This window comes from Podarcis tiliguerta, assembly GCF_965153285.1.
Source record: "Podarcis tiliguerta genome assembly, chromosome: 3".
In the NCBI taxonomy this organism is placed as follows: domain Eukaryota; kingdom Metazoa; phylum Chordata; class Lepidosauria; order Squamata; family Lacertidae; genus Podarcis; species Podarcis tiliguerta.
In genome coordinates this window covers 97,650,307-97,665,460 of record NC_139536.1, presented here as the reverse complement: position 1 = coordinate 97,665,460, position 15,154 = coordinate 97,650,307, and the positions used below count along the sequence as shown (strand labels likewise).

Here is a 15,154-nt window from a genome sequence, read left to right as displayed (position 1 = left end):
TTATACCCCGCCCATCTGGCTGGGTTTCCCCAGCCACTCTGGGCGGCTTCCAACAAAACACTAAAATACAATAACCTATTAAACATTAAAAGCTTCCCTAAACAGGGCTGCCTTCAGATGTCTTCTAAAAGTTTGGTAGTTATTTTTCTCATTGACATCTGGTGGGAGGGCATTCCACAGGGCAGGTGCCACTACCGAGAAAGCCCTCTGCCTGGTTCCCTGTAACATGGCTTCTCGCAGCGAGGGAACCGCCAGAAGGCCCTCGGCGCTGGACCTCAGCATCTGGGCAGAACGATGAAGGTGGAGACGCTCCTTCAGGTATACTGGACCGAGGCCGTTTAGAGCTTTAAAGGTCAGCATCAACACTTTGAATTGTGCTCAGAAACGTACTGAATTTTACATTCATCATACATACATTGCCCATCACATATCACTTCCCAGTTCATTTCTCCATGGCATTCTATGCAACCCTTATTCTGCTACATATTCAATTATACCATCCAATTTTATCTCATGTGTTTCCTTTATTTAATACTTGATTTTTTAAAAAAAACCCATTCTCTTCCATTGAGGTTCAAAAGCCCTTGCACTTATAGAATTGCACCAACTGAATCAAGCCTTCTGGATTCACTATAGCAGCAGATTTATTTGAGGCCACTAGAAGTTTTGAGGGATGGTGAGTTTATTCACTTCCCCCCTCCCTCTCCAAAATTGGGAAGATAAACATGAGTATGGTAACCAATACTAATCCCACAGTTTCTGTGCATTGGGTGAACATTGTAACAAACCTGCCGCATCTTCTCTATGCTCTGTGTCCCTGGCTGTAAGAGAATCTTCAGCATACTTCATTATTACAACATTCTTGCCATGATCGCTTTCCAAAGTGTCTGCTTCAACAAAAAAAGAAAAGGGCTAGTATTGTGTAAATTCTATACAAATTAACACACCTCCTCATAATACACACTCTCTGGTACAGTGGTACCTTGGTTCTCGAACTTAATTCGTTCCTGAAGTCCGTTCGACTCCTGAAACCGTTTGAAAACCAAGGCGCAGCTTCCGATTGGCTGCGGGAGCTTCCTGCACTCAATCGGAAGCCGTGTTGGACATTCGGCTTTGTGAAAAACGTTTGCAAACCAGAACAATTACAGCTTTCGGGAGCCGATTTGTTTGACAACTAGGCCATTCGGGAACCAAGGTATCACTGTAGTAGTATTTATTAAAAGTCTATCCTGCCTTTCTTCTCAAAGGAGCCCAGGACAGCAAACAACAAAGCACCAAAACAAACAGCTAAAAATGAAATAAAAATTAAAGCATTTAAGAACCATCAAAAGAGCATCAGCTTGGAAATTCCAGCACCAACATATTGAGGCAGAATTATTATTACTGCATTTAAAAACAACAACAACTGGAATGCCTGTTTCTCTGTTAGTTTTTACTTGGGTTTATTTGAATTTGAGCTGAGGATTCCATTTTTGTATCTCACCAGTCAAAGCACATGAGCAAGATTAATCCGTTACGGAAAAGACAAGTAAGAATCTTGTGCGTTCAAAAGGCAAATTGTAAGGTGACGTGAGCTTTTTGACTGGAGTCTTATTTCAAATCCATGGCGGCCTTGAAACTTGGTAGATTCATTTACAAATAGAAGCAGTTTTGCACAGCGAGGATCAAAAATAAAGTGTAGGAAAAACAATGCTAGATTTCATAAGAACTAGGCCTGGCCATGGAACCTAAATCCAAGAATATAGAGATAAATACACCAACCTCTTAGTGCAGATACATCACACAATGTAGATAGTGGCGGAGCGATTTCATTTCAGAACTGACACCTTACATGATGCTATAAATATTAAACAACAGTAAGAATTTCTCTGTCCCTCGACAGACTCACACCATTGCCGTCGCCATTACCAGATGTCTCTTCCAGTCGTCCCATTATTTCATTCTCGGTGGCATGGAGGTTTTTCCTCAGAAAATGCGTTGTCATTTTCCCTTTTCCTTTGACCTGTATCTCTCCCCTTTCCACCATCTCAAACACTTGGTGTGATAATGCTCTGTTGAGTGAAAGAAGCACAGCAAATGTGGGGCTCACAATTCACCCATTTCCCAAAATCCTCAGGTGTCCAACACCTGTGTCCCTCATGATACTGCCCACTCCTCCACAAAATGTCTGGGATTCGATAGCCTTGGTACTTGGTCAGCAGTTTGAATCCCCGTGATGGGCTGAGCTCCCATTGCTTGGTCCCTACTCCTGCCAACCTAGCAGTTCAAAAGCACGTCAAAGTGCAAGTAGATAAATAGGTACTGCTCCAGAGGGAAGGTAAATGGTGTTTCCGTGCTCTGCCCTGGTTCACCAGAAGTGACTTAGTCATGCTGGCCACATGACCCGGAAGCTGTACATCGGCTCCCTCAGCCAATAAAGTGAGATGAGCATCGCAAACCCCAGAGTCGGTCACGACTGGACCTAATGGTCAGGGGTCCCTTTACCTAGTGCTCTTTTGGCTAGATAAGGAGCCAGTGCCAGAAAATGTTGCTATTGATCTGCAGTAGGCTTTGGGAATGTTTGGCCCTCCAGATGTTGCTGAACTACAACTCCCATCAGCCCCAGCAAGCACGGCCAATGGTGGGAGTTGTAGTTGAGCAACACCTGGAGGTTCCCCACACATGATATATAGAGTGGACAATTGGAATATGAGAAAGGCAGTAGTACCCATCAGTAGGCCATCCACTTTGCCCTATAAAAGTTCTCACTGCCTACCCTTGAAGATAATTCAATAATTGATGTGGAGCATATTAGTGGTCCTAGGGACAGCACAGATCCCACAAAATGTCTGATATTTGATAGCCTTGGTACTGCCAATGTAGATAAGACAAGAGGAGAATTTTCCTTCTTTTGCGATTGATTTGCAGGTTCTTACCTGAACGTTGTTGGGCTCAGATGGATTTTGTCTGGAAGTCCATGGCTTTCCATCCTAGAAGCTGTGTTGACTGTATCGCCAAACAAGCAGTACCTGGGCATTTTCTCCCCAACCACTCCAGCCAAAACTGGTCCAGTGTGCACCCCAATTCTAATCTGCTGGCATAAACACAACAAAGAAAAATGCGTTCTCTGTTCTTCATTCAACCTCCTGGATTTGTTGCAGTATAACATGTCATTTAGCAAGGCCATCATTCAAAAACACTTTCTGCACCACAGCAGAAAGGCTTCCTACTGACTGCAGCATAATGAGAGATAGCTCAGCAATGGAAGAATCAGACTGAAATACTCCGGAACATTTGGGAAAATAATATATGGGATTTTTCTTCTTCTTCTTTGGTGATCACTTGTAGCCGAGTAAGATTGTCTTCCATGAACCCGGTTTTAACAGTGAGTCCTTAATGGGATATAGCAATGTCCGAGTGTCTCACCAAACACAGGAGGGTAATTAAAGGCATAACTAATAGTAACACCTTCCAACAGTGCTATTTTTCTAGAAAAAAAGAGGTGCCGGAGCTCACTATGAATGCCTCCCGTGTTCTCTTACGATGGCAACGGCACCCACCTGAGAGGTGCCGGAACTGAGATCCAGAGTTGGAAGAGAACTGGGAGGTCATCCCATCCAACTGCCTTGCCAGCTGCAGGAATTCAGTGGGAATTACTTCTGAGTTAGGCATCCATAGAATCATGCAATTGAAGTTGAGATCAAATGTACCTGTATAGGCTTATCTGTGAGTGGGTTCATCACTTCTCTTGCAGCTATTCTCATGCCCAGGGCAAAATTAGCCACCCTTTCAGCATGACTGCTGACAGGCACTGGGATCCCTCCTACAACCATGTAGGCATCTCCTATTGTTTCCACCTGTAAGGCAATAGATGGGAAGGCAGAAAACTCCTTGGTCAACATGTGCCATGACTGCTCCCCACTTTCCTGTCCCATGCAGAGAGATGTCCTTCCTATATTTCACCTGTAGCTCAGGGGCTGCTCTCATGAGGGTCCACAGCCAGTTGCCCCATTTAGCAAGGCTTATTAATAAGCACACAACATTTCCTCGGCTTCAGCTGAGATTTCTACATTGCAGGGGGTTGAGCCAGATGACTCTTGGGTCTCTTCCAACTCTATGTTTCTATGTGGGCAGTGTTGGATGGAGACATTAATCTGTCCCGGATAGTTAACATAATACATTATCACCACCACCACAATTAAAGGGTTGCACTAGTGCAGTTTATCCTCTAGGTCAGGCATAGGCAAACTCGGCCCTCCAGATGTTTTGGGACTACAACTCCCATCATCCCTGACCACTGTTGGCTTGGGATGATGGAAGTTGTAGTCCCAAAACATCTGGAGGGCCGAGTTTGCCTATGCCTGCTCTAGGTAGCAGGGGAAATATTTACAGGAATAAAAGGAGGAAAGAATACTGGCATGCTGCAGAGGGAAATGATATGAAGGAAAAACTGGTCTGGAAAGGCTTGACAATTTAATGTTTCTGACAAGTTAATAGTCTTCAGTTTTCATTCTCATCCTTGTGCCCATCATTCTAAAACAATTTTTCATAGCAATAGGGCTTGATACAACCAGCTATAAACATCAAGATGAGCAGGAAAGGCAGAATAAGTGATGAAAATGTGTGTAAATCACAAGAACGCTTACTTTATAAACACCGTGGACACTAGTTAGCCGATCAAACCTTGAGTACATGGAATTAAGCATGTTCACTATCTGAATAGGTTCACAGGCAGAGCAGATGTTTGTGAAGGTCACGACATCACTGAAAAGTATTGTGCAGCAACTAAAATCTCCTAGGGAATAATTAAAAGAAGAATGCTATTTTGGAAAGTCTGTTTTGTTTATTTCAAGCCACAAAAACAAGACACCATTTTGTTTGTAAGGCCAACGCAGTGGACAATGCCATTTGCTTCGGTCCTTCTGTTGGTAGACATGAAAAACCAATCCCCACATGCAGGGCCAGCCCAAGATATTTTGCCGCTCAAGGCAAAGCAGAAAATGGTGCCCTGCCGCTGCTGCCTCCACTGCCACATGCACACACCACTGCTGCTGCCTGAGGTGACTGGAAACTTCTGTGGCAGGAGAGAGAAAAGTAGAGCAGAGAGGAGCAGGCAGTAGTGGCCCCACTCTTCCCAGGCGGTGGCTGTGGGTATGGTCACCCTGCATATTCCCTCTGGTACTGAGGAATATTGCTTCTTATCATTAGACAGCAACACCATTGGTACGTGTGCAATCTCCTTCATTAGGACCATTCTTCCCATGGTAAGAATAAGGCAGTCAGGGGTGGTTGTCTCTTTAATTTTGTGCTATGCTGCATGCCCAATGGCAGCCATTTTGTGCTATGCCACACCCCCTTCACGGCAGCCATTTTGTGACTTGCGTCCCCAGCACCCTCTCAAAAATGCTCCCTCTATTCCAAAAAAGCTTGGCAACCCCAGACTGTGGAAAGTCTTTCTGTTTCAAGATGGACTCAAGTGGCTTAGACTAGTGTTACATTTTATTGAACCAATGGGTTTGCCAGTGAAGGCAGCAAACCTTTGCACATGGTCCCAGACACTTTTAAGCAGGATGCATTCAGACAGAACTTTCCAGTTCTCAAAATCTGCTTTTAATGTAAAAATATGCAAAGAAAGAATAACATATCCTCTGAATCCTTTTGCGTTGAGGTTAATCTCTTAGGTGGCAGTACCAGTGGGGCGTAGCGTGGGGGGTGCAGGGGGGGCTGGCCGCACCGGGTGCAACATCGGGGGGGGGGGCGCTCGCACTCGCAGCTCTCTGCCCCTACCTGGCTCACTCACTCTCACTGCAGTGCTGGCTGTGCGAATCCGATCCGAGCCGCCGGGTCGCCGCCCACTGTGGAGGGGAGGGTGCCAGGCGTGCAGTGCGGTGCGGAGAGAGAGCGAGGGACTATCTGGGGGAGGGACAGTGCAGCGGAGGGGGGGCGCGCAAATTACTTGCCTTGCCCCGGGTGCTGACAACCCACGCTACGCCACTGGGCAGTACTTCTGACACACTTTAAACAGCAAGCTATAACCCCACATTCCAGCTGAAATCACTCAAGCTCATCATACCGTAATATATTTATTTATGAGACATACACCCCACTCTAATTTTGAGTTCCCAGCAGAACTCGGGGAACCAACCAAGGCCAAACCTGCAAAATCAGCAATGTTAGAATATCAGCCAGTTTTCCCCAGACTATCTGCCGAACCCCTTCTGTCTTGCTTTGTTAGAATTTCCCAGTTGAAATGGGTTAGCTGCCCAGTCTTTCAAAACATTACAGTGATATCCTTGCTGCCACAAAAGCATGAAAGGACAATAAAAAGCATTTACCTGCTTCCACCTTTTTGCCCTCCTTAAGCTGATTGGCCACATGTTTTGGCAACATGGCATAGAGCAGAGCCTCCGATTTCTTCTTTTCCGCTTCCAGGTTTTTGGAGAGAATCCTTAGCTCTTCCTTCTTCCTCTCTAGCTGGTTAGATAGCTCTATCTCTGCCAGCCGTTGCTGGTTGAAGAGGATGAGATCCCTTGTTGTGTCGTGCTGTGCAATGTCAGAGAGGTGCATCCGCTGCTCTTCCAGCTCCTCCAAACTGCGCAGCTTGGGTGAGCACAAGTACATCATGCACTGCATGGACTCCATCCAGATCATTTGTCCTTTTCGTTAAAAAAATGAAATAAGTTACAGAATGATATTCCGTTGTGTTTAAAGCTACTGATTAAGCGGGATCTTACTTGTAACACCACCACAAACCTATTGTACACCTTGAACCCCCCAAATCTTGCAAATGCTTCATCACCAGATAACAGAGGTTTAGAACTTGTAGAGTATTGTATTCCTGGAGATGCTGCGTAGGCTGTATTTCTGTACATTCCCTTCTAAGCTACCCTGGCACCGCTAGCTCGGAATGCTAAGTGATGTCATGACCTTCCTATCTATCTGTATACATCCTCTCCTTATCACCGTAGACTGTTAAGTGCACTCTGTACGATCTCTGAGTACCACCCTATCAATCATAGATTAGTTACTACGGATGTTTCCATGCCTAACCTAAACTCTGTGTTCCCTCTATCTAATGATGCTTAATGTCTTACACGCAACCCCTTGTATGTATATGCAACACTATAACGCTTGTAACGCACACCACATGTAACCAATCAGCACCAAGCACATATGAGGCAACTGGTGTAATATTCAATAAAAGCGACTCTCTGAGACTTGGTCGAGGAGATGCCTCCCACATGACACCATCTACTCATCTGTCGCTTATTTCAACCCAACAAGAACTTGGGTCCAGAATTTTGAATTCTTTTGTGAGGCACTGGAAGAGTTGAGGAAGGAGGAATGGCTCTTAAGGGAGAGGTGGGCAGCATTTTTTAAATTGGCATTTGCCATATTAATAAAATATGTAAATGCAATACACAAATGTATAGCAGAGATGTATATTGTACACCCCAAATGTAGATCTGTTTACTTGTTTTATTTTGCCTTGCATACAAGCAGTTATGGTGGTATTCCATTTGCTAAGGAAAGTCTCTGTATGATTTGTGAGTAAGTTTCATAGGATCAGGAGACACCAGGCTAGATTCTCTTTGCTCCCGAGTATTAAATGCTGGTTTCTTGTGCAACCACCACTCAGAATGAATGGAAATTAGATCTTAATTGTTCAGATTAACTGTTTACAGGCCCAAATTACTACAATACAGTATATGAATCTGGCCGTTAGTGTGGTTGCATCTATTCTGGTGCCATCTTTATTTTCTTTTTTCTTTTTGGTGCCTATTGAAGACCTTTGTTTATCAGCCAGTGGAGTTATTTATACCAGTCTCTTTCTGCATTGACTTTTAAATTGTTTTTAAATATGGAATTATTTTTAATTGTCTATATATATATATATTTCTGTGAAATCACTTCAAGACACTTATGGGAAGCAATCCATCAATGGAATCACATAGATAAACTAACATCTAGAAATGTGGGAGTCTTCCAAAGCCATCCAACCATTTTTATATAAAACTGCAGGTGACCATCTCTCAAGTTTTCTTGCCACCACAGTGCTAGCATAAGGGTCCTTAGCATTCAGATGTCTGCAAAAAGCAAGTTTGTTTGATACCTCTGAGCTTTAGCATGGGCCGTCTCGTCCACAAGTTAGGCAGCGCATCCCTTCGTATTTTGAGAACAAACTGGCTGTTGATGAACTTCCGTATGCTAAAGATTGTGAATGTAACTTGTGGGTGAACAATAGAGAAATACTCATCTAATCTGGTTCCATAGATCTGCAAGCCTGGTACAAATTTCTGAATGTTCACACCAGCCTGCATGATCTTCAGCTGAGGAGCAGATAGAAAGGTAGCATAATTTCATGGCTAAAAGAAAAGTTTTCAAACTCTCTTGAGAACCAATTAAAAAAACCTTCAGGTGTGATCCTACTTACATCATTTTTTAAACAAAAAAACAACAGCACCTTTTGTCAGCATACATTCGTAATTTTAAAACTTTGCATACACTTCAACCAAAGATACTCTGAGACCAACTCAACAAGCATCTCTATTCCAGCTACAAGGATTCAGGCCAATGGATAACTTACTGTTTCATCGAACACAATGTGGAAAGGAAACACACAACAGAAAGTTCTCTCCTCAACCCAAAGTCTCTCAGGAAAAAATGGCTCCAAGGTACGAATAAGGTCCTCTATGAAACACAGAGTGATAGACAAGACACAGAGTGAATTTACAAAGAGAGAACCTTTTCTTGAATTTCCACATTTCGCCTGTATTTAGTAATTTGATCATTCTCCATGGATACATCCTTTCCTTTGCTGTAGCCAACGCTTGGAAAACGTCTTGTTACAGCATTCAGATATCAATTCCTGCCTTAGTTATCCCCCTTTGTAGAGGGATAATGCTTCACCGTTTTAGGGGGATAATGCATGATAGGGCTAGTCCATCTATTTCTGGTTTGGAAGACACAAGTAGCCAGTGGCGTAGCGTGGGGGGTGCAGGGGGGGCCGGCCGCACCAGGCGCAACATCTGGGGGTTAGATTTAGGGGGCGCAAATCCACAGGTTAGGGGGCGCAAATCCACGGGTTAGGGGGTGCAAATTACTTGCCTTGCCCCGGGTGCTGACAACCCACGCTACGCCACTGCAAGTAGCTGTTCAGAACCTGCAGCCCCCCTACACCTTGATATTCATTATTCTGGAGGTTGTGAAGCTCTACTTGTTGGATAATAAAGATTTGGCTGAAACAGTTCCACACAGTTTCTAACATATTTACAATCTGATTTTTATTGGTGGTGGTGGTGGGGAGAACATGGCATCAAAATTTGGAGCAGGATACAAGATTTGGTGTGTGTAGTCAGAAGGGGTGGGTATCTCTGTCTATGAAATAAAATTCCAGGCTTTCACTTACCTGAACTTAAGCATAGATCAGTGAAATTGAGAAGCAGCAAGGCATCACATTCCAATTATATCAATCTATTATATCATCTGGCAGTTTTCTGTAAGGATACTTACATCCAAGGACAGCCTCTAATTTATGCTGATGAGGCCCATCTTTCATTTCAATAATCATGCTGAGGTTAAAAAGGATCTAATATACCTCTCCTAAATTTCACAATGTGCCTCACAATGTCCCAGTGAGATTTCTTTTCTAGTTGGTGCAACACAGATTCTTCCTTCCCTTTCTGGAAAGCAGCATCCAGTCCCTAAATAGAACATTGGTAGAAAAATGGTACATCGTGGTAATTAAGATTAACTGAATCATTTACACAGAGCAACCTCATGGTTGCCATAGAAGGTATAAAGCACAATAATTAAATCTGTATACATCAGTTTTGCTGTACACATGGAGAGTGATTCAACTATTACAATATCTTAAGAGACTTGCAAGGCTGCTCCCCCTCTCTAAGCCACGAATGTTTCTGCTAACTCAAAACTAACCCCCCTCCCACTTTTGACAGGACCAATTTTGTCACCTTTTCATCCTCTTGACAGTCTCCACCTGCAGAGGCTATTTTTTCTTCGATCCCATTCTTTGCTTCTTTCTCATTCTGCGAAAGAAAAAACACCACGTGTTCTTTCTTCCCAGTACGCTCCTCTTCTACATCTTGATGAAGAACTTTCAGTGTCACTTCGCTGTCAAAGAAATCTCTTGACACAGCTTCAAGGATTCCTATGTAAGAAAGAATAATCGTTTGTGTTTCCGGTCACGTCATGAGTCAATGGTGGTTGCTCCTCAGGTTCAGGCAGGGGAAAGCCAGGATTTATGAGGCAAAATTCCTGGCAATGTTCCCCAGTGGGGTCTGGGGAGCTCACTGCACCCTGCTGTGCCACGCTAACCCGTGTCTGCCAACTTGAAAGGCAGAGCGGGTGCGGCCTGGGAGTGTGTTGCTGCCATGGACGAGCCTCCACCTCAGGCATGATTTGTGGTTGTCTCCTCCATAATTCAGACAATTGGCATTAATCAAGAGGCGCTCCTGGACCAACACAATGCTCCATACTTCCTTCTTCACACATGCCCAGACTTCCCTCTCCTCTAGCAATTAGGGTTGAAGCATTCTGGCTTTTTAGGTGGAATTCTCTTCATGGAGACTGCAGTCAGGGAGGGGAACCCTGTTGAACAATGTGGGATGGGCCATAAGGACCACTGGAGAGGAAGGAGGAATTGCCCCCAAATAGGAAACGGGTAAACGGCGTTTCCGTGTGCAGCTCTGGCTTGCCAGAGCAGTGATGTCACGCTGGCCACGTGACCCGGAAGTGTCTTCGGACAGCGCTGGCCCCCGGCCTCTTTGAGTGAGATGGGCGCACAACCCTAGAGTCTGTCAAGACTGGCCCGTACGGGCAGGGGTACCTTTACCTTTACCTTTAGGAAACGGGTAGTTCACTAGTGCAAACATATTTTCTACCCTCTATGGAAAGGTTTCCAGAGCAAAACCTGACAAGGAACAAGATATTGTAGCATACCTGGGACAATATGATACAGGCCTTTTCTGTCGGAGTAATAGTGGAGCAACAACATCCCATCGGTTCTTTCCACTCGGAATGATGGCGCATTCATTTCCTAAGTAGAAAAACTATTGCTTTATTTTCTTGGGGGGGAAATCCTACACACAATAGTTATGCTCAACATTCTTAAAAGATGCAGTCCTAACATCCTTGGGACAAGCGCCTCTGAGACAATTCTGTTAAGGGGGGGAGCAAGCTTTCTCCAAACAAGAACCACATTCCCTTCCCAGGCAACTTTTCAGAGTCAAAATGCCTGTAGGGAGTTCAGTCATAATGCTTAACCACAGTTTCATGTTACATCACATACTTCTCCCTCTACTCTCTTTCTCTTGTGCGGCCAAGAGGAGGAATGAAAAAGGATTCAGTATTGCTTTTACTACTACTACTACTACTGCTGCTACTGCTGCTGCTACTACTACTTTATTTATACCCTGCCCATCTGGCTGGGCTTCCCCAGCCACTGTGGGCGGCTCCAAACAGAATATGAAAAACACAATAAAACATCAAACATTAAAAACTTCCCTAAACAAGGCTGCCTTCAGATGTCTTCTAAAAGTCAGTTGTTTATTTCCTTGACATCTGATGGGAGGGCGCTCCACAGGTTGGGCACCACTACTGAGAAGGTCCTTTGCCTGGTTCCTGGTAACCTCACTTCTCACAGTGAGGGAACCACAAGAAGGCCCTTGGTGCTGGACCTCAGTGTCCAGACTGAACAATTCTTGTTCAGTCTGGACACTGTATTGTAATTCTTGTATTGTCATTGTAGATTTCCCAGTAGTAGTACTAAGCTGAGAGGTGGACTTCAAACTTATCAAACTGCCCCAGTAGAGAACAGTGCTGTATCACATCATTCCAGGTAGAATGAGCAGATTAAACTTTTCCCCTCACCTCAGCATTGTGATAGGGAAAAGAAGCCCTCAGTTTTGCCAGGGACTGGCAGGTCCAGGTCACACATTCACCCCCCCCTTTCTAAAATTGTTTATTTTTTATTTTCTTAAAAGGGCATTTCAGAATTGTGTCTACACAGCAAAGGAGGTACCTGGTAGGACAAGGCAAGATAGCTATGAAGGGCATCAAGGTTCTCGATAAACTCCATCAAATTTCCTCCTAGGGTCCGTAGCATTCTGTCGTATCCAGACATCTTACAGAAACTGAAAAAGTATTCCCCAAAAAGTTTGAGCACTGCCTCTTCTGACACCTCTGAGTGGAAATAAATGAGATGAACAAATAATAACAGGGTTGGAATAATCGCTCTTAAGCACTGAGCATGAGCAAAATCCAGCCATTACACCTTCTCAAAAGATCACAAGCCTGGCCAACGTCCTAGTCTGAATGCAGAGACCTCTCAGCTGCTCAGAAAGATCTCTTCTCCTCTTGCCAGGAAACATATGGTCGACCCTACCCGGGTGGCGCTGTAGGTTAAACCACAGAGCCTAGGGCTTGCTGATCAGAAGGTTGGCGGTTCGAATCCCCGTGACAGAGTGAGCTCCCATTGCTCGGCCCCTGCTCCTGCCAACCTAGCAGTTCGAAAGCACGTCAAAGTGCAAGTAGATAAATAGGTACCACTCCGGCGGGAAGGTAAACGGCGTTTCCGTGTGCTGCTCTGGTTCGCCAGAAGCAGCTTAGTCATGCTGGCCACATGACCAGGAAGCTGTACGCCGGCTCCCTTGGCCAATAAAGCAAGATGAGCGCCGCAACTCCAGAGTTGGTCACGACTGGACCTAATAGTCAGGGGTCCCTTTACCTTTACCTTACCCTCTCCAATAATGCTACCCCTTGTTTGGTGATGTGAGGAGAGTGTGTGGCATGGCATAACACTAGTATTGCATTTGGCAGAGGACAGGAAGGAGACATACCTGTGCACAACAGAAAGTATACCTTTTCCCATGAAAAATACTTGCCTGTTCCCCCCCCTCAACGCAACACCCTAGCATTTTTTAATGCCCCCAGTGTCAGATGACTTTCTTCGCAAAATTTCTCCGTTCAGAGAAATGTATACAGTTCTCACAGGGCAATGGGCTGGACAGCAGAGACGTCAATAGCAAGGCTAGTTCTTGCATTTCAGTAGGAGCTCCATTTAGCTGTTTTGGTGGGCAAAAAGTGCAGCTGATGGGGGAACTGGATGATTAGCTAAGGCAGGGGTGGGAAACCTGCAGCCCCCCCAGGTGTAATGGGACGGCAACTTCAGCCATCTCCAGCCAGCTAGCCCAACGATCAGGGATGAAAGCAACTTCTGGAGGGCCACAGATTCCACACCCCTGAATGGGAAGGATACCCCATAGCCTTCAGCTGGAGTCAAGGCAGAGGCACCATGCTCCACTGATGAAGCTGACAGGCCCACTTTAAATAAGTCCAATGGGACTTACTTCCAGGGCACTCATTCTCACACACACACACACACACACACATATGGGACGCGGGTGGTGCTGTGGGTTAAACCACAGAGCCTAGGACATGCCGATCAGAAGGTCGGCGGTTCGAATCCCCGTGATGGGGTGAGCGCCTGTTGCTCGGTGCCTGCTCCTGCCAACCTAGCAGTTCGAAAGCACGTCAAAGTGCAAGTAGATAAACAGGTACCTTCTGGCGGGAAGGTAATCGGCGTTTCCGTGCGCTGCTCTGGTTTGCCAGAAGTGGCTTGGTCATGTTGGCTACATGACCCGGAAGCTGTAATGCCGCTTACTTCTGAGTAAACATTCCTTGGATCGTGTTACATGTTTTGCTTGTCCATCAGTATTTTATTTATTCACTGATTATCTTTCTATCCCTCCCTTCCTCCCCAAAGAACCCAGGGCGGCAGAAAACACATTCAGAATGGGGTTGCACAATTCTTTGTCCCTAAACTAAGCTTATTCCATAAGATAAAACAATATAAACCAAATAATACAGTGAAACATAACATCAAAGTAAATTAAAAGCGAGAAAGTGAATTTTAAAAAGACAAAATTAAAAGAATGCAAAGATAATAAATGAATCCAGAACATGTTTCACAACTTAGTGTTTTGCAGGTTTCCTGGACCAGCTTCATTGTGACAGCATCATCATACACTGTGTATGTCATAAAGGTGTCTTCAATCCCAGTTTTTGTCCTGTAAAAGCATCAAAACTAACATCAGCATCTGAATATAAAACGAAACGGAGAGCATGATTTATTGTGTGATGTGTACAATCTACTTAAAAATATATCAATGCAAAACTTTTAAGGAAGACTGCAATGTTACTTACATAATTTTCTTAAAACCATTTTAAATGTACACAAAATGAATTAGAGAGAGATTTTTTGGTTTTTTTTAAACCCAGTAAAATCGTTCTTCAAGGGCTTACAAACCCACAGTTGGCAGGCACCTTCTTAAAAATAGGAATTTCCCCTTCTCTCTCAAACAGGAGAGAATGCCTCTTTTAAGATGGAGCCTATTGTGAAACATGCATGAACATGCATGAATTGTATAAAACAAAAATAGGGTGCATGTACCTGCAGTTGCCAGAGATGTTGCTGAACCCATTCTGAATTGTTTTTTTATCCTTCCCAAATATTAACTGTGGCACTCTAAATATTTGTGGACCTAACAAATTTCACACTAGAGTTCGCTTCATGTCAGATGCATCTTTCTGAATGAATCTGATGAAGTGGACAATTGTCCACACTAGCTTATGCCACAATAAATCTGTTAGCCTTTAAGGTGCAACGAGGAACTTCTTTTTTTCGTGTTTCTCTCTAGTGTGTCCATAACTGAAAGAACTGCTTGACTTTTAAGTTTTCAAATCTCACCCGTACAATGTCGGAAAGGTACACATACTCACTTGAGATGTTCCCAGGTTTCTTCACCAAATTTCTCTATTAGAAGAGACTTCAGGCAAGTGTTGATGAATCCGTACTGGAGAGAAAGAGACAGACAGGCAAATCATCTGACTCTTGTAGTCATTTACATTGAATGACAGAGTATTTTGTGCCCTTATACCTTTCTTTTTTTAGCCTGCTACCACATAACATTGCAAAATGAACCTTGCCAGATGAGATCAAAAGTCCTTTCAGTCTCAGTGTCCTGTTTCCAAAATGGCAAAGCCCACAATCATGAATGCGAAGGCGACAGTCTTCTCCTACCAGTGGCTGGTATTGAACAACATGCTCCTCTGAATTTAGAGGTTCCCCATACCTGTCATGACTTGTAGCCAT

The 15,154-nt window shown here is 44.3% G+C and overlaps 1 protein-coding gene across 1 annotated transcript in view; it reads right to left on the bottom strand.

Annotated features, from left to right (window-relative positions):
* The window catches only part of LOC310673752 (guanylate cyclase soluble subunit beta-2-like), a gene marked incomplete at its 5' end in the record, with an annotated part of 17,951 nt that extends 2,797 nt beyond the window's left edge, over positions 1-15,154 (bottom strand). Inside the window, 15 exons of the mRNA XM_083432341.1 lie at positions 789-887; positions 1,891-2,051; positions 2,916-3,070; positions 3,690-3,836; positions 4,626-4,774; positions 6,315-6,635; positions 8,093-8,309; positions 8,567-8,670; positions 9,578-9,683; positions 9,954-10,150; positions 10,942-11,038; positions 12,023-12,183; positions 13,975-14,069; positions 14,782-14,855; positions 14,984-15,154. Coding sequence (XP_083288467.1) covers positions 789-887; positions 1,891-2,051; positions 2,916-3,070; positions 3,690-3,836; positions 4,626-4,774; positions 6,315-6,635; positions 8,093-8,309; positions 8,567-8,670; positions 9,578-9,683; positions 9,954-10,150; positions 10,942-11,038; positions 12,023-12,183; positions 13,975-14,069; positions 14,782-14,855; positions 14,984-15,154 — 2,254 coding nt within the window. The remainder of the gene's footprint in view (positions 1-788; positions 888-1,890; positions 2,052-2,915; positions 3,071-3,689; positions 3,837-4,625; positions 4,775-6,314; positions 6,636-8,092; positions 8,310-8,566; positions 8,671-9,577; positions 9,684-9,953; positions 10,151-10,941; positions 11,039-12,022; positions 12,184-13,974; positions 14,070-14,781; positions 14,856-14,983) is intronic.